Here is a 20,502-nt window from a genome sequence, read left to right on the forward strand (position 1 = left end):
TTAGTAAATGCAATGGCGGGGCAAGGACACTGGGCGGGCGGAGGGGAAAGAGGAAGAGGGGAAACCATTCAGACGACGCGAGGTGCAGGGAGAGCTTCAATGCTGACTTGACTAGAGCAAGAATGACTGGTTATTCCTACTTTGGTCGTTGGACCATTGTTGGACGAGTCAGGCTTCTCAACTTTGATAAGCCTCTTGCAGCATTGGCTCTTGGACTGGCTCTGGCGTCCTGGCCATGGCGGCCCCCGCGTCCCTACACCTCTATTTGCCATCTTCTAGTTCTTGTCACCGCATTGGCGACCGAACGAAGGGTTCGGGTAAGGTAGGTAGGTGAACATGGGTAGAGGAAGGGATGGGACGAGGGGTACGCGGTGATTTGCATGTGCAAGCGAGTGCTGGATGGGGGGGTGTAACAGGGCTTTGGACTGATGCGTCGTATATCGCCCTCACTCACGACATGGTCCACGGAGCAAATGTCAGCTTCAGGTATGCCTGCCACCGGCGCCTACACGAAGCGAACGTGTGCCGCCGGGGAATGGGGGGGGGGGGGGGGGGGTGGGGGTGGGGGTGGGGGCGGGGGGCACAGCCGCCGACAGGCGGCGGGGGGAGGGGGAGGTGCTGGGGGGGGGGGGCCGCGCGGGGCGCGGGGGGGGGGGGGGGGGGGGGGGGGGGGGGGGGGGGGGGGGGGGGGGGGGGCAGTCAAGTGAGCAAGCTCTTAGACCACGGTAGGATAGAGCGAGAATGGGAATGGGCTCAGTTGTTTGCAGCCTCGGACACTCGTCCGGGATCGTCTGGGGTCCCTCAGCGGTAGGCTGAAAGGGCCGTTGACGGCATCGGCCTCTGGCACTAGCCAAATGAGGAACGTCCTGACAGAAACCCATCGGGTGCAGGAAGTGAACAGGCGACAGGAAAGGCCCCTCGTTCGCCAGCCACCCCTCCATCGCCACGCTTTTGGGTAGTATGTGTCTATGTCCGACGATGACATGCCGCATGGAATGGGCAACCTTCAAGAAGAGAGGCTCCTTCCAGGGTCCAATGCGCGCCGCGGGGAAGATCGGGGGCACATATGGGAACAACAAGGTAATGTGACGGGGTGGTGACAGGTAATGAAAAGCGTCGATGACATATGAGGAGATGCCTAGGGTCTCGAACACCCACCAAGCCTAGCTAGCGAGTGACGGAGACAGGAAACGGTATTTTCCATGGTTACGCAACTCCAGCTTTGAAGAAGCAACCAGGCGAGAGGCAGGCAGGCCGGGGTAAAGTCCCATGTGTAAAGGGAAATAAAGGACGGATAACAAGCGAATTGGAAAGGCGTCACAACGCAAGCCGAACAGAGTGAGCGAGCAACCAAGCAAGCAAGCTAGCGCCACAGCTTCGACCGAGCACGCGGTGAAGCAGTCCAACCAACTGGCCGGTGCAGGATTCAAGGGGCATGGAGACAACATGAAAAGGGTGCAAAAAGGGGTCCGAATAGGAGCAAAAGGTAGTGGGCAAAGAGGATGCAAAGGGTGTAGAGCACGGCAGAGAGCCACAACGAAAAATTGCACATACCTAGAAGTCGAGCCTGACATCATCATGGCCTGTGTCGCTCGCTTCAACAGGTCGAAGCCGCCTGTGTTTGTGTTTGCATGTGCACCCTCGGAGCCGGACATGGTTGCTGGCTGGCGTCTTTGTGTGACGGACGGTGAAGGTGAAGGCCTAGTCGAGGCAGAGGCCTGAATCCTTGGTTGACGTCAAAACAGGCCCGTGATATGACCGCGATGCCGAGGGATTGGTGGGCGCGAGAGACGAGCGGCAGATGGGGGTGAGGTCTCGCGCAGGTGTGTGCGTGCGAGAGAGAGAGTGTGTGTGTGTGTGTGAGTGAGTGAGAATGCGGTGTGAGAGTTGTGAGTTTGGTTCGTGAGAGGAAGCGGCGGCGAGTAGGATGCGGCTGGCGTTGCGGTTGCGGTTTCGGTTGCGGGTGATGTGATTTTTCGGAGGTGAAATTGGAGACTTGGATTTTTTTTTCTCTCTCGCTCTCTCTCGCTGGAGGGGGTTGAGAAGTTGGGAGAGTGTGAAAGTGGGATGGAGAGTGAGAGAGAGCCGGACCACGCTATGAGATCGGGTTGCCTTCAGGTTGTGTGCGTGGGAGTGGAGGCGGCAGGGTGGAGGCGGTAGGGAGGGGGGGCGGACAGGAGCCACGAGAGGGGAAGGCGTGACTGGGTCCAGTTGAGACTCGAGGTTTGTTGCTTCCTGCCTTTTTTGCCGTCCTTCTTTTTTGTAGGTACCTTTCCAGGTTGGTGTCCACTGTCAAGTACACAACGCCGACTGGCCAACTGTGGAGGCGAATAGAGGCACGCCGTGCAAGCTGAACTGAGTTGCGTCCTTCCAGTCAGTCACCGGTGGAGGGGAAAAGGAAAGGTTCAATACCAGGCCGGATGGGACTCAGGAGGACAGAGCGGCGGCGAGCAGTGAGGTGTCTCCCGTTGGGTACGGATCACTGGTCGGTACCTTGCTCTTGTAAGGTAAGGTTGGTGTAGGTAGGTACCTTGGGTGCTTGGGTATCGTGAGGTGTGAAAGTGGGTCAACAGTGACAGCGTAAGGGTAGCAGCCCAGCCAGTGTCGAATGGACTGAGGTTATCCAAGCTAAGGCCCGATTGGAAGCCAGGGAGTCCGTGATGCTGGCGATGACAGCATCCAGTGAAAGCCAGAGGCTGGCCAGAGGGGCGGATCGTGAAGTGGCACCCGTACTGTGGTAGAATGTATGTACTGTAGTTCTCAACTCTGGAGGATACTACTCCGTCGAGGATTCCGGTTCGTGAGGGGAGAAAACGACCCGATGCTGGGAACCTGGAAAAATTGGGTTCGAGCCTTCAAGGGTGGAGACGGACGAGTCGAAATGAGGTCAAGCGTTGGAGAGTTGACCTTTGAGGTGAGGTGAGGTGGGAAGTTGGCCAGTGAGGCGCACCGAGTATTTCGTGGGGTAAATAATAAAGCTGACCTGAGTGAGTACCCAAGGTAGTCGTCGGATCGGTGAGATGAGGTGAGGTGAGGTAAAGAGGATGTGAGCATAAGCATGAGCGTGGGAGTCGGAACTCTGCGAATGGCAGGTTACAGGCGAGGAAGAGGAGGAGGTGAGGCGGAGTGAGGTAAGAGGCGTGGGAGGAAAGCGGCGACCCAGGCCCAAAAACCAAAGCCTGCTCTTTGTCTTTGAAAGTGGGGTCTTTGTGTGGAAGGAAGGTGCCTGTCACAGAGGCTGCGTCCTACCTTACTCGGTACTCGATGGATAAGGTAGCCAGCCACCTGGATATCATTCCCAATGGTGACGAGAGTTGTTATATGGGAAAGCCCTGCCCTTTCTACCTTGAGTTCCAGGTCTAAGGTACGGAGTAAGGTAGAGTTCAAGCAAAGAGGCCGGGAACACCGATCCATCTCTCACATGTACGGTCGACGATGTCAGGGAGAATAGTCACAATATATGGTGCCGGTGGAAGGTGCGATGCAGGTGCAAGGCAAAGGTACGGTATTAGCCCGCCGGCCAAAAGATAACCCCACATACAGTCAGAAGGGTAGGTATCTATCTTAATCAACGGTAGCATCTACATGCTTTTACAATTACCTTACCGACTAGATGTGGGAGAAAGCTGGTGAAGAGAGTAAGTGAGGCAGAACCAAGACACCAAGACAATCAGATACCGCCACCATGTATGTGTGTGCGTGTGTGTGTGCTCACGTACATTAGTAGGTATGGAGAAAAAGTTCAAGAGACAGACTCCAAAGTACGGCCACTCCGTACAGAGCTCGGAATGCCGTTTTGGGGAGTTTGAGACTGTCCAAAGTGTTCTGGATTGCCTCCACAGCATTCCACAAATCAACGGCCAATCCGCCTGTGCTTACCGCGCTCTGTGCGTCCAATTTGCGCCCCGGGAATAATCAGAATGCGACTGGCTGGATGACTGCATCTAGAGGTATCTGGTATTTGCCCTGGTGAGACTGCCCTGGTACATGCTCACATACTGTCGACGGAAGATATCTCGCGCTGCATCGCATCGACATGTATATGTTACAACTTACAGCCCCGAAGTCGATGCAGGCGCAGGTGCAGGTGCAGAGCAGATGCAGCAGGTGCACCTCCCAACTCGCATGTACCTCTTGCCTTTTGCATCCGCTTCCACTTGCACCTGTACCTACTCTTTCACGGATTCCCTTTTTGGATTCGCTTCTCCTTCTACCTCACCTTATTGTACGTACTCGACTGCAGTAGTCATCTTCGCCTGTTTTTCGGTGCCCTCCGCCAGAAGCAACCATGAGACACGCTTTGTATCTTCCTCAGTTGACCTTGAGGTAGAACCTCAAGGTGTCTGATTCATCTTCATCCTCAAAAGCTGACTTGGTAAGTCATTCCAGAAAGAAACGCCATGCCTTCCAAGTTATACTTAGGGTGCCATCGCGCCACACTTCGGCTAGGCTTGCTCCATTACAGGGGAGCATTGTTCCAGACGACCTTCTAGAACAGACCCAAGATCCAGAGAGGAATGACCAGCGCCTCTCGCGCCTTGAACCAACTGCCAACCGGAGCAGACTTACCAGTCGTGCCAGGCTATCTAGATACCAATATTAAACATCATCTCCGAGCTGAGCGACACAGGTCATTGAGAGGAAAGCGCCGCATTACTACGCTAAAGACTTTGGCCATGGATCTCTTGGGCGGGACCTAGCGCAGACCTGTGGGGGGCTTCGCCGGCTTCCCTCCGAGACCGCCGACCCAAGGGATCCTCCTCGGGAAACCAAAACGTCGACCCGCCGGCGGGCCATCCTCCTCCATTCGACAAGGGCAACCCGCGCAGCGAACCGCCGGGGTGGGTGCGCTGGTGGGTGGGCTTGACGGACGATGCGATTGACAAGGTGGATGAGTCAATCAAGTCTCGACGAACCAACTCCACATCGCCTCTTCCAGCGAAGCATTGGCTGCAACAGAACACCATGCCAAAGTACGGATACCTAAAGTATCTCGTGGTCTCGCCCTCTCTACGGATACTTGTCCCCATCCACGCGACTGGAATGTACAGCTACCAACACGGACAAATGACCCCCAAACACCACACCAACGACCTAGTTTTCTTATCACTTATCGATTCACCTCCCACGGCGATACCTGCACCTCAGTTGTGATCCATTAATTACCTCGCCGAGCCAAGAAGGGGGCTCTGCTTCGGCCTGCCCACAGCCACTCAGCAGCTTCCATCGCCTTTGACGCTCCTCCATCTGCAACAACTCGAATACATGCACTAGCAGAATAAGACGTGACCCAGACCTGGATTATCTCTCGGGACAATCGCAGCTTCAGCCTTCATGATATCCGCCACTGTCTTCAGGCTTCCATATTGTCAGCTTTTGACGCTATACCACAATACAGGGCATAGAACCCCCGGTCCATTGCTCGAGTTCGCCTTCACAGCTCCCACATCTCTCGCTAAAACTGAAATTTCTACCGTCCACTGTGGGGTGGTATTTGGCACAAGATAACCTTCGTGGCAATGCGGCGGTCAGATAGCCTATTGACCGATGAGTTGCCAGTGACTCCTGTGTAAGCGCTGACCGGCATGCCAGTGTAGGCCATTGCTTCTCTTAGTGTGCTGATGGGCTCAGCTTCATCAATAATGAACCAAGACAGTTTCTCTCGATGGGGAACATTCATGGCATAGCAGACAAGGGGCAAGACTTACAGTACTCCAATGGGGAGCCCCGTTTGCAAGCTATGCCGACTTGCCTAAAGACAGGACATCATCAGCTGTTGCGGTATTCGAGGTAACCAAGCGCATACAATCGTCATAATGGCGAACACTTTCTACTTTGCTCTTCCCTTCTGACATCCACACTAAGCTAGTCAGTCAATCATTCACCTGATGTATCCGTCTTACCACACCGACATGTCTTCAACTATCGGTCAATTCCAAGCGTACTCCTAGGCCTTGTCTTGGAGGGGCCGGCTTCGTGGCGACGACTCGCAATTCCGCTTAGCCTGGCAGCCTGGCAGGGCATAACGTGGTCCTCTATACCTGTCAACCAAGAACAATGTATCGGTACCGGAGCACCGCTCACTGCAACCATGCGCTGACGTCGCGGGATGTCCTCTGAATCCTGCTTCACATCCCAAGTGACTATTATGCGGGATTCCTGCGCCACAATTTAGTTGGCAGCACCTCAGTATCATGTCGAGACTTTAACCCCGACATTCCCCCACGCTTGGTACAAGATGATGGACGTCTAACGACAACCGTCAATCTTCCCCGCCGTTCAACTCCGGTGGAGAAGCCGTCCCGCCGCTACATTACACAAACCGGTCGACTCCACTACGTCAATTGCCTCTTTTTCGTCCTCCTTGACGTGGGCGTCCAACTTTGCACCCGTCTGATCCGACGTTGCCCAGCGTTCGAGACATGGCGGGTTTGCGGCTTTTGGTCAACGAGTCATTAGGCTCGCTTCGCTTCATTGCCACGCCATGCAACCGCTACAAGACCAACCTCATGTCTTGCATCGCTGCCACGGTGTTCCCTAACCGCTATACAAGAACCGGCGGCAACACGAGCATGCTTGACAGAAAAAAAGTAGCGCATGCCTGAGCATTTGATGGGAAGTTGGCTAATAAGGTAACGGTTCCCCGGCACAGAATGTCACGTCTGATAGCCATCTACGGAGAAAAAGTCGACATGTTCCCAACAAGAATTGCTCAACCTATGTAGGAGTCACAAGTACATTGGCCAGTGCCAGGCACGACCGACGAACATGTCTGATCTCCTCTCCGTACTACTGTACACCCAAACTCACCTTCAAGTCTCTTCTTCCGCGCGACCGCGCGTCTTTCACCAACGTTTCGCAACCACACAACGTCCTGAGCGTTACCTACCTAGACTCGTCCGAAGAGACACTCGACCCGACCCGCCGGATCTGCACCTCGCCCATCCCGGTTTGTCAACCCAGCACAGTAAAAGGTTTCGTCCAAGCTGTGGCCCAAGTTCCTCATTGACTGACATTCCCCCCTCACCTCGGAATCCACATGCCGATGAACCTACGTGCTTCTTTGTACGACCCTTCGTGCATGAGAACACTCTTCAACTTTGCGAGACTCGCCATTCGGCATCAGCTTGCAATGGTCTACGTTCTTGGCAAGTCGAGCAAGATTCCGTCGGCTTCGAACAGATCTACGATGCTTTTTTTGTTCTACAGGTTAGGTGAACTTAGGTTTGACGGACCCTCTCGTGCCGTTGGGGGGGAGCTTCATGCGTAAAGATGCAAGCTCGACGTTAATGCTCTCCGTGTTCTGCCGATGAGGGGTCGATGCCTTTTTTCCGGATTGCCATGTGCCAAAGCCGGACGATCTAGATCAATCTGAGAGTGAGACTAGGAGTGAGAGTGAGAGAAGGAGAAAACGAGAGCCGAGTACAAGGTTTGGATCGATACAGTTTCGATATGTCCCACCTTTCTTCCAATGGTAATACCGATATGCTCCGGGCGGTCAACGGCGGCTCCAGGCTGAGACGAGCCGCAAGCCTGCCGCTTCCGAGCCGCTTTCTTGGCATCTGGTCGATTGTGATGGACTCCAGTGAGAAGACTCGGCACAATCGATTTCTCTGGTTGCTCTACTACCACCACAGTAGGTTCAGCAGTCACATCCAGTCACATCAAGTCATGCATCATTCGAGCATGGCACACCACTCTGCTGAAAAGGTATCCTCATATACATCATCGAGGTGCCAGATCGTACATTCAACTCAAGGTCACTCTTGTGTGGTGGTTTTTTTCCGGCTCTACAGGCGCAAAAGATCGACCTTGACGGGATGAGGCTTTCAAGGGAAATCACACGATACGGTACAAGGCCACTCTTATAAACCGGGGCTTTAGAGACCAACAGTCTCGCATTCTCATTATCTTCGTAATTGCCTGAGCATCTATCATCTATGATGTACCCTCTAGCGATCTCGCGAGAGAATTTCTAATCGTGCCCCAGTCTCTTTCCTGTTCATATCCCCAACAGATATACCGCTGACCTAGCAATTATCGGTATAGGAGTTAGAGAAGAAAACTCTCTGAACGAAGGGACAGTTTCTTCCCCCCCCCCCCCTCTCCCCCCATGAGAAATCTCCAGGATTCTCTTCGTGTGGGATCCTGTTCTGTAGTCCCGTCTAATGCCGTAACGCCTTTGGGTATACCGTATGCTTCCGATAAACAAGACATTGTTCCTCGTGCCCCTTTTTCTTCTCCCGTATCTAACATAATGCAACGGCGGAGAATGGGTATCTCTCTAAACGAACGCTCGATCTGATGCTTGGATCAAAGTTCGTAAGTCGTAAGTGGGAACTCTTTTGTTCCCGGTGGGCAGTATACATCGGTGCCCATATGTTCGATGCTCTTCTCTGCTCTCTTTCTCTCTCCCTCTATTCCTCTGCGCGCCGTTGGCTGTGCATGTGTGCATGTATATTTCACATACTCACTCACCACCACGATTCGGTCACAACACGACCTAGGTAATAGGCCTCATCTGCTTCTCCTTCCAACTCGCAAGCGGGACTTTCACCCAGACGCCGTTACTCGCTTTCATCCACGTGAGATTCCGCGTCGAGATGAGGATCCTCGGCTTCAGCTTGGGGTTGGCGTTCGCCGCCGCCGCCGCAGAGAAGGCGGAGAAGGGGGATACGCGGGCCGCGTGGAGCGCGACTTGTTGGTTGAGCCAGTGGTCGACGCGGGCGGCGGTGGCGTAGAGGGATGCGAATCTCGAGGGGTAGGTTCTGACTGGTGCCGTTGCTGGCGCCTCTGGGGTGGGCGTCTCCGAGACCGTTGACTCTGTCGACTCCGTGTCTGTTGTCGATAGGCTTCCTGCTGCGGCTGGGTGTACCGGGGTCCTGGGCTCGGGAGACTGACGGGAGCCCGCGACGTCTTGGTGGCGGTGGAGTTTCCGGCGGCGGCTGGCGGCGGAGGCTGGAGACGAGGACGACGAGGCCTTGAGCTTGAGCTTGGTTGCCTTTGGCTTGGTGCCGGGGTTCGGGGTGGTTGTGCCTGTTGTCGTGGGCGGGGTGAGGATGGGCTTGGAGGGCAAGAGTCTGATTTTGGTGATGGGCTTGAGGTTGGAGGCGTTGGTGTTTGGTGTGAGGATGTTGGCGCCGGCGCCGGCGCCGGTGGATGGGGTTTGGGGGTTGGCCATTGTGAAGTCTTGTAGTTGAGGTGTTTGATGTAGTGTAAGTGCTCCCTTTGGCCTGGATTGGCCCCTTCGATATGGTGAAGTTGGTTGGTTGGACTTTGAGGCCGAGGCGGAAGTTTGTACTTATTATGCCCCGGTTGGAAATCGCAAGGCGATTAAGGCGGGAGTAGAGTAAATTGAGATTGGGGAAGGATGTTTGCCTTGAGTCTTGATCAAGTTGAGTTGTAAACGATGTTGCTATCGAAGCCCTGGTCGTTGTTCTAGTCTTCGTTGTTGTTGCAATATGTTTGCGTTTCTTCTTCAGAACCGCGAAAGTGTATGAAGGATGTATGAAGAACCAGAGAACGATGCTAACAATAGTAGGGCCCGAGTACGCCTTTATAGATCGTTCAAAGGACGAAAAGGGCGGTTTCTCGAATATGAGCGGTGGCCGAAGAGGTGAGTGAACGAAACAACGGAGATGGCTATTTGCCTGATTAGGGAAATTACACGGCCAAAATGGGACTTTTCAGATGAAGAAGTTGAGGGGAGCTTTTATTCACTGCCTTGCCCGGTCTGACCTTGCTGGGCTGGGCTGAGCCATCTCCGTCACAATTTTGAGGGTGAGGCGAGGCAAGGCGAGGAAATAAGGTCGGGTGGGTGGTTGGTGGTTGAGAGTGAATGACCGACCTGCCTGGTCCGCGTGACTACCTCACCCTACCAACCTATCTCCGTGTGCACCTCAGGACTCGAAAAGCCCCACAAGGCTCCAGCAGTCACTCGGCCTCTCTGTGATTCAGACAATTACCATGCCTTGTCTTTTCCTAGGTTTTTCCAAGGTTCGTGGTTTTCATGGGTTTTGACAACGGAGAAAGATCAAGTTGAATGAAACGGCTCCTTTCACGCAAAAACAATGTGTTGAAACTCCCCTCTATTTCGGGCATCAAACAAGCTAGACAAAGAGTTGATGTAGACAACATACTCTCATACACACAATAAAGAGGTTGAAATCCTTCAATACCTCTCTTGTTCTTTCGTTCTTTCCCACCTCAATTGCAGATTTTGAGCATGGATCAACGAATATCTTGAGCCCCTCCCCTTCACTCCCCTTAAACCAACTGACCAACCTGATAAAATAGATCAAATGGCGACCTAGGCGAAATTTGACTCTTTAATTTCTTGCCTTGTACTCGGCGATAATCTTGTCGATGCGTCGCTCAGCCTCCGGCGTCGTCTTTGGGTTATTTCGGGGATCGGAGCCGCTTCTTGGAAGTAACGGGTCCGGGAAATGCTCTGTTTTTTGGAAGTATTTTTGTAAGCTTAGCCCTTTCATCTCTTTCTCTTGACTTGCTTCAACCATGTCGTTAAGGTGGGTGCCATCAAATCACCTCACAACCCGGGGGGGGGGGGGGGGGGCGGAAGTTTGGAATTGAAGCGAACGAGGTTCACTTACTGGGGTCGAATCTCTGGTCGAGAAGTTTCGCCTTGAAAGACTCGTACTCTTCTCTGAACTTCTTATTGTTCCAGCTGGGTGCGGCCGCTACCGCCGCCGAAGAGGCTTTGGGGTCGTCTCGGATGCTTCCTCCAGCCTCGGAGCTGGGGGTCTGAAGCTTTGCGCCACCTGCTGCCATTGTATTGGCTGCTGAATAATTTTTCTTCAATGTTGTGTAAACGCGGGTTGCTGAAAAGTGATGAGCTGTTTGCCCATGTATATCCTGGGGTTGGGTGTTTGTACCACCGCTCAGCTGTAGCTCGTGAACTCACCTTGAATCCCGACTGGGCAGTAGGAGGATGTGCCAAGAACCGGCGGAGGGGGTTTCAGGAGATTATTGAACAAAGGCCTCGAGAGTTAGGAAGGAAGTATTGAAATGTGGGACCTTTTGCTAAATCCTGTTGAAGAAGCTAAAGTTGAGGTTATTCCGTCGCAGCTCTGCCTAAGCACCGCAGTGAGTGATAGAGTGGTAAGTCACGTATGAGGTGAGATGGACATCGCTCGCCTGCCTCCAGCTGTCACCCGGGCCCAGCCAACCCCACCATTCCAAGGGTGTTTCCAAGATCCGATGCGCCTGCTGACCCCTGGGTGCCCCTCCACACAAGTCCGGAGAGAATACTTATATAGTACACAGTTTTTCGCCCAGATAGAGGCGAAAGTCAAAGTAAACATCATGTCTATGGCTCAGCTGAGGGGAGCTAAAAAAAAAAAAAAAAAAAAGCCGTAGCCGCCTCGGACGCCTCTGACCAAGGCACAACCGACAAGGGGTCCGTTAACCTCACTCATCTCATCCCACCTTTTTTCCCCCTTCTACCTTTAACATCATTGTGAGCATCGACTTCACCACCCTTTGGACAACCTGCCATTTTTGGTTCTTGTGTGTTCACCTTTATCCTATCCACCCATCCAATGCTCCCACATTAGCCCGAGATCACCGCTCGCCTCGTCACGGTCACAGCACACCTCTCTCCTCCCTTTCAGGTCTCAGCTTCCTCAACCGATCGATCGCCCACCACCTTTTTGCAGGCAGGCCTCGACACCCTAGTGAAGCTTCACCCACCCCCACCATCACGGTCACGTTATCACAAACTTGGGTCGCTTCAGGAAACACCACCCGACAAGAAGCTGAAAAGATGGTCAAGAAGGGCGGCGCATCTCTCGTCCCTGACGCCTGGGAGGATGATGACTGGGAGTCCGCAGCCGACAAGCTTGACGCCCAACCCACAGAGGTGCAGCCTGAACCACAGGTACCGATGACCAAGGCAGAGCGGCTCGCCCAGCATGCCGAGCAGAATCGAAAGCTTTGGGAATCAGCGTATGTCTTTTTACCCGGAGTTTTTTCACGTGCCCAAACTTTGGCCTTTTCTTTTACCTATTCCTTGTACTGCCAATGGCAATAATTGTCAATAGGGAAAAAAAGAAGAGGCAAGCAGCTAACTCAAACTTCGACCTTCACTAGTGACTCCCCCACGCCCACACCAATGACCTTCCTCGAAGCCCAACCCTCAGTCCCCCTCGCCACGGGCTTCAAACCCCAGGTCAAAGTCCTGAGCCGAAAACCCGCGCCCCGAACAATCGCCCGGCGCGACCCCGTCACCGGCCTCCTCTCCCACCTCTCCCTCGCCGACGATGACGCCGACGATCAGCACGCCGAGAAGAAGCCGCAGCTCACGCCCGAGGAAATTCGCGCTAAGCAGCAGCGCGAGCTCGAGGAGAAGCAGCGGCGGTACGAGGAGGCGCGCGCAAAGATCTTTGGCGAGTCGAATCCTTCCTCTGGCGCTTCGAGCCCGAGTGGGACAGTCACGCCACCTAGAGGGGGAGGAGGAGGTACCGAGAACGAAAGAGGTGGAGGGCGCGGCCGTGGACGAGGACGTGGTCGTGGCGGCGGCGGCGGCGGTGGTGGATATCGAGGGAACTCGAATCGACAAGACGACCTACGACGACCTGGTAGCAGTCGATCCGACGCCGTTCGCGCCGAGAGCGGTCGTGAGCTCTACGACCCCGGATACGCACCCCGAGGCGGCTTCGGGATGCAGAAGCGTGGGGGCGGCGACAGCCCAAACACGTACAACACGTACAACCCGCATTCTGGACGTTCAACCCCGAGAGACGTCGAGGACCAGCCCAAGCAGGCCATTCGAGCTCCACGCGGACCGGACGGGACTGGAAGAGGTGGATTCGGCTTCGCCAAGCGAGGCACAAAGGAAGGATGAAATTATTGCTATGCTAATTTGACTCTTCCTTTCCTTCACAGAGAGAGAAAGAAGAAACAAGCAAAAAAAAGACTACCAGCCTCCACCAATCTTTCCCGCCAGCTGAACGACGCGCTCCGTGTCGCTGGCCTTGTCCTTGCCCACGTCGCTGACCACCTCGCGATACGTGGTGAGGGCCAGTCTACCCAAGTCTATGCCAGTGCAATCCGCCCAATGCGCCAGGGTATCTCGAATGTAAGAAGGCGAAATTCCGTCAACAACGTCGTCTGCTACTTGCAGACCGTCACCGTTTTGAGTAATACCATTGCTCTCCTCGCCGTCAGAGTCCTCTGCTGAAAAGTAGGCCTCGTCGACCTCGGCCAGGAAATCCTTCTGCTCCAGAGGGCCCGGCTTGCTCTCGTAACCCTTGCGCTCCACGACGATCGGGTCGTCCACCTTGATCTGCCCACCGCCGTTGGTGCAGCCGCCGGGGCAGGCCATGACCTCGACGTAGGCGTACTCGAGCCCGGCAGACTTCCCTGTAGGTCTCCTAGCGGCGCCAAACGCCTTGCCGCCGGGCATACGGGACGGCCGCGCCGGCTTCAGCTTGCGGACCAGGTTCTGGATATTGCGGAAGCCGTAGTACCGCGCAGCCTTGAAGATGGGGTCGCCCGTGGCGGAAGCGACGACGAACTCGACGACGTCGGCGTTGCGGCCGCGGATGACTTGGATCTGGGAGTTGGGGTGCTTGGAGGCCACGGTCTGGAGTGTGAAGTAGAGGTTGCCGCCGGAGGAGCCAGCGGCCACGGAAGAGCGGTGGGCTCCACGGGCCGGGAAGAGGAACTTTTCCAACCTCGCGTCCGGGAACGGCGTACGTTGGAGAACACCGGCGGGTGGCTTAGCCCGCGGTAGATTAAAGAAATTGAAACCCCTTGACTCGGCCAGCATGAGGACCTCCTTGCTCGTGATAACGCAATCCACGTCGCGGACCCCTCTACCGGGCTTCCCGTCCCCGTCGGGACCCCACACCGAATCCGTCAGCTCCTCGCGACTAGCCTCGAGCTTCTTGTCAAAGCACGGCATGACGGCCAGATGCCAGATCCTGCTGGGCGGGATCCCTAGCTTCTTGCTCAGCGTCGTCTTGAGGAGGGTGCCCATGAGCGCCTGGGGCGACTTCACGCGCGACAGGTGCGGGAGGACGTAGGGGTGCGTCTTTTCGGCGTAGCACACCCACCCAGGACACGAGGATGTGAGAATCGGCTTGGTCGCGGGGGTCGACGGTGATGGGGACGGCGAAGCGCCTGCTGCTGCTGCTGCTGCTGCTGCTGGGCTACTGCCACCGCCCAGGACCTCATCCGCCCCGAGAACGAGACACGCCTCGCGCGCAACGTTGGTATCCAACACCCACGTGAACCCGTTCCCATGCTTTCCCCCGCTGGCAAGACCTTGCTCGCCGCCGAAGAGCGCGTCCAGCATATACCCCGCCTGCCTCTCCGTCGTGCCATCCCCCGCAGCAGCAGCCAGGCTCGCCCTCGTCTGCGGCGAGACGCTCGCCACGAAGAGCATCCTGCTCTCGTCCTCGAGCCCCTGGACGCGGAACTCGCCCGTGGTCGGGTCCGGGCCGACGATGCGGAGGGACGGGCCGAAGTCGAGGGTGTTGAGGACTTCGGTGTGGGATTGCATGCTCACAAGGACGGCTTCGGCGGAGGTGACGCAGCCCGAGCAGGCGAGGCAGTCTGTGAGGGAGATTTCGGCGGGGGGCGCGTTGCTCGCTGCGGCGTTGGTGTTGGAGCCTGGTTGGCCGTCGAGGATGACTTCGTGTTCGAGGGAGGCGTCGAGGGGGGGTTGCGGGGGCGCGGAGGGGAGGGTTTCGATTGGTTTTATGCAGGCTACGCCTGGACTTATGAAGTCGTTCAGGTCGTCTGCGGAGAGGATTGCGCTCATATTGGAGGATTTTCTGGTCGTAGTGTCGTGAGGCGTAGAGGAGGTGAGGGAGGGAGGAAGAGTGGGAGGGAAAGGAGGGGAGGCGGGATGTCGAAGATGGCGGGGCAATGCGTGGATGCGATGCGATAGAGAAGTTGACGATAAGAAGTGTGAGTCGCAACGCAGCGCGGTGTGAGAGAGACGCGAGAACACAAGCCGTTCGTCCAAGTATGAGTATGAAAACGATGGGAGAGAGCCTATCTTGTTTGTGGACGACCTGTGGTTCCTCCTTGTATTCCGCGAGGCCGGAGATGCGCAAACCGAGTGGTGGATGGGAATTAATCGTTGATTGCAAATCCATCCCCCACCACTGGGTTTTTTTTTTCGCAGAGTCAACACTGCTGACAGTGCAGGCGCGCCTAGGCTTTGCGAAATCGGCATCCACTCAGTGGCGGGATGGGAAAAGTGGACAGGGACCTGGGCGCCCCTCGCGGCATCGGCCCCTGAGGACCTGACAGGATTACAGGGGGCATTGCAGCTGGCCGACGCAGGCCGTCAAGTGGTAATCGGGACTATGGAAGCCATGGCGGGCAAGGGACGCGGTGCCGGGGGCCCGTCCAATGACGTCGGTTCGTCGTAGCTCTCTCTTCCCTGAGCTCAACCTTGAAGTCACCTCATTCCACGCGAGGCAACGCTCTACGAAGCTTCATTAATACAGCAACGCAAGCTCTTACAGCAGTAATCCGTAGCCTTCAACTCTTCAATTCCACCTAGATCACTCGTCGTACAAAAAGGAACTCGAAAACTGCTCACCGTATCACCCAATGGACGTAAGCCGTCTTCCATCCACCATGCTCGTCTCATAGAAATCCTCGCTGACATATAGCCCTACCACGAACCAATAGGCGATATCAACCTTCAGCTTCGGAAACCTGGGCTGGCTCGCGACCCAGGCCGTCCCGCTCATCATATGGCCGCGCTTCATCACCAACCTCCTCCGCCCCGATGACTACCAGTACGCCGCAGGCTGTAAGTCTCTCCGTCGCCCCCATCCCACCCACCTCGTGTGAGTCCCCAAGAGTTGGCTGACTGACCAACATAACCTCCAGCTCTAGAAGACTACTTCGCCCGTTCCCTAGGCTTCGCCCTCCTGACCCTAGGCCTCCTCGTCGTGACTCTCTCAGGAGCAGTGCCCCTCGCATCAGAGGACCTAAGTACGATTCCCGTCATCCCCCCTCCGTCCCCTTGATGCCCGAACACCAAAACTCTTAGTCTATTCCCGGTTCACACAACTAACCTCCCAAACAGCACCCGCAGGAACAGTCTCCCCCTACGCAAACGCAGCTCTCATCCTCTCCTCCGTCCACCACGCCTCGGCCGGCTTCTACTGCTACAGCAGATGGCTCCGAACGGGGCAGACGGCCTTTGCCCTCGGCTGCCTCGGCAGCGCCATCTTCGCCGTCTCGGGGCTATGGTGCCTCATGTTCGCCGGGGACAAGTCGCGACGCAGCAAGAAGCACGGCTACGACAAGGACACGAGCTCGTTCCCCTTTAAGAATACCGAGTCGTATAGATCCAAGAAGAAGGGTTTGTAAAGGGCAAACGGAAAAGCGAAAAGAGAGAGAGAAAGATTGTAGCTGTTGTAGATTGAGGGGATTGGCAGCCATCTGAATGCTGGTGAACACAGAATGGCGGCAAATTAGCAATAATGCTTTCCCTTGATAATGTTCAATGGGCCTTGACTGTCATCTTGTGGTTAAGGTAATACAAGAAAAAAGTCATCCTTCATACTTTGCGTTGCCAAAAAATACCTTTGTGAGATGGCATGTTCGGAGTCTTATGCAAGGTTAAACAGGCAAAGAAATGACCATGAGAAAAGCAGTCATAAGCTGCTTCTTGAAGTGCAAATTGAAACACACTCCCTAGTGTACATTTACTCCATGCGCCTATTTCCCTGGTCGCCTTCCTCATGACTCCCGTCATGCACCAAAAGACGTCAAGTTGTGCTGTCCATACTCTCTGCTTCTTCTTAGTATGCTTTAGTAGGTGTCGTTTTACGTCCTCTTGCCAGACGCCCGCCTCCGTTTCCTGCTTCCCTTGATCTCATGACGGCCTTGACGAGGGTGCGCAACATTCTGCTTCTTCTTCTGCTATCTGTTGTTTTTGGCAAGTCGGAGTTGTATCGTTTCCTGTAAATTCCTCGGCGCCTCGACCGCTTCGAACGCACGCACACCGGTACCGTCCTTCCGGTGCGTTGTGATAAGGTGATAAAAAAGCATAAACCAGCCGCAAAAGATGCACAGAACTAGGGAGTCACCCATTCCCTAGGGGACTCCTTGATATTGCCGCCGGCCTAGGTCAATCTGTCCAACTAGAACTGGACGCCTGGGTTCCAGGACACCAAGCGCTGACCCTAACTAGCTGCCGCTACTTCAGTGGATTTAGCTCCATTCACCAGAGTCTCTTCGGCCTTGGAGGTTTCCTGGGAGTCTGCGCCTTCTCCGTTGGTGACTGTCTGGTTACCTTCTTGGCTCTCCAGCACGCCCGAAAGCTGGACATCTGCTGCGCCAGAAAGGACTGCCTGCCTGCGTTCATGCCAGTCGACCTCACTCTTGACAACCTGGGAGAAGAGAACCTCCTTCTCGCGCCACAGGTCCTTGTACTGCTTCTCCCAGTACTTGACCTCTTCCGCCAGCTTGACCGACTCCTCTTGCGCCCACTTGACTTGGAATCTACAGAGCTTGTATAGCCTCTCAAGGGGGATCTTGAGCTCTTCAGGAGTGAAGCCTTGATCTTCAGTCAAGGGAGTAAACAGGTCGGCAGAGAGCTCGTCGTCGTCAGCTCCGTCATCGATGGCATCATCGTGTCCCGCAGCGTGTGATTGAGGAGTCTTGATGATGATTTTGAGCTTTCCCTTTCCCGTGGGGCCCGCTTGCATAGACTTGGGGACAGGATCGGAGGGACGCAAGGCCTCTGTCTCGTGGACGGTCCGCATGTGCTTAGCGAGAGCATCTGATCTCGTAAATGATCTATCGCATTCTGTCTTCAAGTTAGCCGGTGTGCCACAAGGCTCTGCAAAGAATGGTCACAAACCTGGTAGATAACAGTAGAAAGGCTTCTCCCTGGTATGGCTTCGCATGTGGGCTTTCAATGCGTAACCGCTAGCATGCCCCATGCTCTTTCTACTGCATCCGGTCCATTCGCACGTGTATTTCTTCTGCCGGCTTTCGATGTGATCGCTGTGAATATGCTCCACCAACTTGTCCATGTTGCCAAAATCACCCGCGTCGCAGCCTTCCCAGGCACAGGAAGTTACCTGCTCCTGGAAGTCTTCCTCGTCTAGTTTGGCGTTGATGGGAGAGCTGGGAATGTCGCCAGACGTGTCCGAAGACACGTCCGACATGCCCTCCAAGGGATCCGGCTCGGGTACGGCTTCTGGTTCGGGTTCCGCGACCACCGCGGGAGACGTTGTCGAGGCTGCGCCTAGCTTCTGGCGCTTCGAGGGACGCAGGAGCGACTCATCCTCATAATCGTGGACCTCCTCCTCCTCGGAGGTATCGTTGTGGTCCGAGGTGAGGGGTGAGTCGGGCGGTGTTGAGTCTCCACGAGCCATGTTGGGCCGTTGAATGATGGAAACCTAGCACTTTGAAAGAGGCAGCGATGAAAGGCTGTGGATTGTTCGGTGATCAAGCGTTAGAATTATCGCTGCGAGAGGAGAAGAGATCGGAGATCAATATAATGAGAAACAAGCTATGCGCTGCTATCGTAGATGGGATGATGAATTAATTGGGAGTAGCCAGCGGGATGCAGGTCAATCGCTAGAAAAATCACATCGGCCTCGTTCTTGACAACTTTAATGATGTTTGCGCCTGGGCTCAATCCTCAGGGTGTCGCGACGAGCAGCGCGGCTCACGGAGCTCATCTTGTGGGTCCACTTACCAAACCAACTCTGCCAGGTGTCAGGGGTACCCTCAGAGGGCAGCCAGTGGGAGCCAGCTGTCAGCGTAAATGACGGCAATCGCCTCCTAGCCAGTCGGTGCCTGGCACCCTGTGACCACAACCAGGCACACAGAGGCAAGCCGCACACAGGCACCCACCCGGGCTCACCCCCTGCAACTGTGACTCGGGGGGGTCTTGTGGAAAACAAAATAAAGTGACTTTGTTTAACCCCTCCCCCACCATAAACATCCCCGACATACACTCATTTTGCGCCTTCGCTGCCACCTTGCTCTCAGCCTTTTCAACACTCCTTGCTTATCAACAAATCTATCATGGCGACCACGCGCAAGGTGTTCTCTCTTGAGGGAAAGGGTCTCAAGCTCGATACTGGCGCCGACCTCGAGCCCCACATCGCCGACTTGCGCTCGGCCGACGTCGAAGAGGTCAGGTTCCTGGGAAACACCCTGGGAGTCGGTGCTTGCAAGCTCCTTGGTGAGGTCCTGGCCACCAAGAAGAACCTCCAGGTAGGCGAACAAGAGTTTCCAGCGCACGTAGAACCATCCACTGACCAAAAGTGACTAGTCCGCCGACCTCTCCGACATCTTTACCGGCCGTCTCCTGAGCGAAATCCCTGAGGCCCTCTCCTCCCTCCTCACTTCTATTCTCAACCTCCCTAAGCTCACGACGATCAACCTGAACGACAATGCTTTCGGTATCAACACCCAGGCCCCGGTCGTTGCTTTCCTGGCTGCCCATGTGCCCCTCCAGCACCTTTACCTGAACAACAACGGCCTCGGCCCCCACGCTGGTATTCTGGTGGCTGATGCGCTCTCTGAGTTGCACGCCAAGAAGGAGGCAGCGAGAAAGGAGGGCAAGGAGGTCCCATACCTCGAGACTGTCATTTGCGGTCGCAACCGTCTGGAGAACGGCAGCATGCAGGCCTGGGCCAAGGCCTACAGCCTTCACAACAAGATCAAGGAGATCAGGATGATCCAGAATGGTATTCGCCAGGAGGGAATCAGCCACCTTATTAGTGAGGGCTTGAAGACTGCGACCGAACTGCGCATCCTCGATCTCCAGGACAACACCTTCACCATTAATGGTGCCAAGGCCCTTGCCGGTGTCCTTCCCAACTTGACAAACCTGCAGGAGCTGGGTCTCAACGATGCCTACCTCACGCCCAAGGGTACCAAGGTTGTCGCCAAGTCTCTTGCTAAGGGCAAGCAGGACAAGTTGGAGACACTTCGCCTGGCTTTCAACGACATCACCCCCAAGGCACTGGAGAGTATCGCCAGCGTTGTGACCGAGTCTCTGCCTGCCTTGAAGAAGGTTGAGCTCAACGGCAACAAGGTGGAGGAGGAGGACCCCTCCATCATCGCCATCCGCGAGTTCCTCGAGGAGCGCAAGGAGAAGATTGGTGGCGATGTCGTTGATGAGGACGCTTGGGGACTTGACTGCCTGAGCGACCTCGAGGGAGAGGACTCTGACGAGGAGGAGGAAGAGGAATCCGAGGAGGAAGAGGAGCTGGATGCCGAGAAGGAAGCCGAGATCCTTACCAAGGAGGCTGAGGAGGCCCAGGAGGAGCCCACCGTCCAGCTCAAGGATAAGGAGGTGGACGATCTGGCCAAGAAGCTGGCCAAGACGGAGATTTAAGAGATGTATGGAAGCATTTTCTTTGGTTTACAGGTTTAGATGATGGAACGCAAGAGGAATGACCCCCCATTATACAGGAGTGAGGAGACAGAGACGATACCCCCCAAAATTACACTTCATCCCAAACAGTCTTGACCGTGGTTATT

The 20,502-nt window shown here is 55.3% G+C and overlaps 8 protein-coding genes across 8 annotated transcripts; 4 read left to right on the forward strand and 4 right to left on the reverse strand.

Moving 5' to 3' along the window:
* Positions 1-4,740: 4,740 nt before the first annotated feature.
* On the forward strand, positions 4,741-5,154 carry CCOS01_04608 (uncharacterized protein; the record flags this gene model as incomplete). The annotated part of the gene is made up of 1 exon (XM_060452789.1): positions 4,741-5,154. A coding segment is annotated over one exon (414 nt), but the record flags the coding sequence as incomplete, so codon positions are not given.
* A 3,349-nt stretch (positions 5,155-8,503) lies between these two features.
* Positions 8,504-9,181, reverse strand: CCOS01_04609 (uncharacterized protein; the record flags this gene model as incomplete). Its single annotated transcript, XM_060452790.1, has 1 exon — positions 8,504-9,181. The coding sequence occupies one exon, from the start codon at positions 9,179-9,181 to the stop codon at positions 8,504-8,506; it is 678 nt and encodes a 225-aa protein (XP_060316748.1).
* Positions 9,182-10,328: 1,147 nt separating this feature from the next.
* CCOS01_04610 (uncharacterized protein) lies at positions 10,329-10,788 on the reverse strand (the record flags this gene model as incomplete). The annotated part of the gene is made up of 2 exons (XM_060452791.1): positions 10,329-10,450; positions 10,611-10,788. 2 exons carry the CDS (start codon positions 10,786-10,788, stop codon positions 10,329-10,331), a joined length of 300 nt encoding a protein of 99 aa, XP_060316749.1.
* Positions 10,789-11,782: 994 nt separating this feature from the next.
* CCOS01_04611 (uncharacterized protein) lies at positions 11,783-12,862 on the forward strand (the record flags this gene model as incomplete). The annotated part of the gene is made up of 2 exons (XM_060452792.1): positions 11,783-11,964; positions 12,109-12,862. 2 exons carry the CDS (start codon positions 11,783-11,785, stop codon positions 12,860-12,862), a joined length of 936 nt encoding a protein of 311 aa, XP_060316750.1.
* Positions 12,863-12,934: 72 nt separating this feature from the next.
* Positions 12,935-14,785, reverse strand: CCOS01_04612 (iron only hydrogenase large subunit domain-containing protein; the record flags this gene model as incomplete). Its single annotated transcript, XM_060452793.1, has 1 exon — positions 12,935-14,785. One exon carries the CDS (start codon positions 14,783-14,785, stop codon positions 12,935-12,937), a length of 1,851 nt encoding a protein of 616 aa, XP_060316751.1.
* An 803-nt stretch (positions 14,786-15,588) lies between these two features.
* CCOS01_04613 (uncharacterized protein) lies at positions 15,589-16,359 on the forward strand (the record flags this gene model as incomplete). The annotated part of the gene is made up of 4 exons (XM_060452794.1): positions 15,589-15,594; positions 15,670-15,793; positions 15,874-15,978; positions 16,073-16,359. The coding sequence occupies 4 exons, from the start codon at positions 15,589-15,591 to the stop codon at positions 16,357-16,359; spliced, it is 522 nt and encodes a 173-aa protein (XP_060316752.1).
* Positions 16,360-17,177: 818 nt separating this feature from the next.
* On the reverse strand, positions 17,178-18,377 carry CCOS01_04614 (uncharacterized protein; the record flags this gene model as incomplete). The annotated part of the gene is made up of 2 exons (XM_060452795.1): positions 17,178-17,803; positions 17,858-18,377. 2 exons carry the CDS (start codon positions 18,375-18,377, stop codon positions 17,178-17,180), a joined length of 1,146 nt encoding a protein of 381 aa, XP_060316753.1.
* Positions 18,378-19,035: 658 nt separating this feature from the next.
* Positions 19,036-20,356, forward strand: CCOS01_04615 (ran GTPase activating protein 1; the record flags this gene model as incomplete). Its single annotated transcript, XM_060452796.1, has 2 exons — positions 19,036-19,227; positions 19,286-20,356. The coding sequence occupies 2 exons, from the start codon at positions 19,036-19,038 to the stop codon at positions 20,354-20,356; spliced, it is 1,263 nt and encodes a 420-aa protein (XP_060316754.1).
* Positions 20,357-20,502: the final 146 nt, after the last annotated feature.

Source organism: Colletotrichum costaricense, assembly GCF_030867565.1.
Source record: "Colletotrichum costaricense strain IMI 309622 chromosome Unknown Scaffold_4.1, whole genome shotgun sequence".
In the NCBI taxonomy this organism is placed as follows: domain Eukaryota; kingdom Fungi; phylum Ascomycota; class Sordariomycetes; order Glomerellales; family Glomerellaceae; genus Colletotrichum; species Colletotrichum costaricense.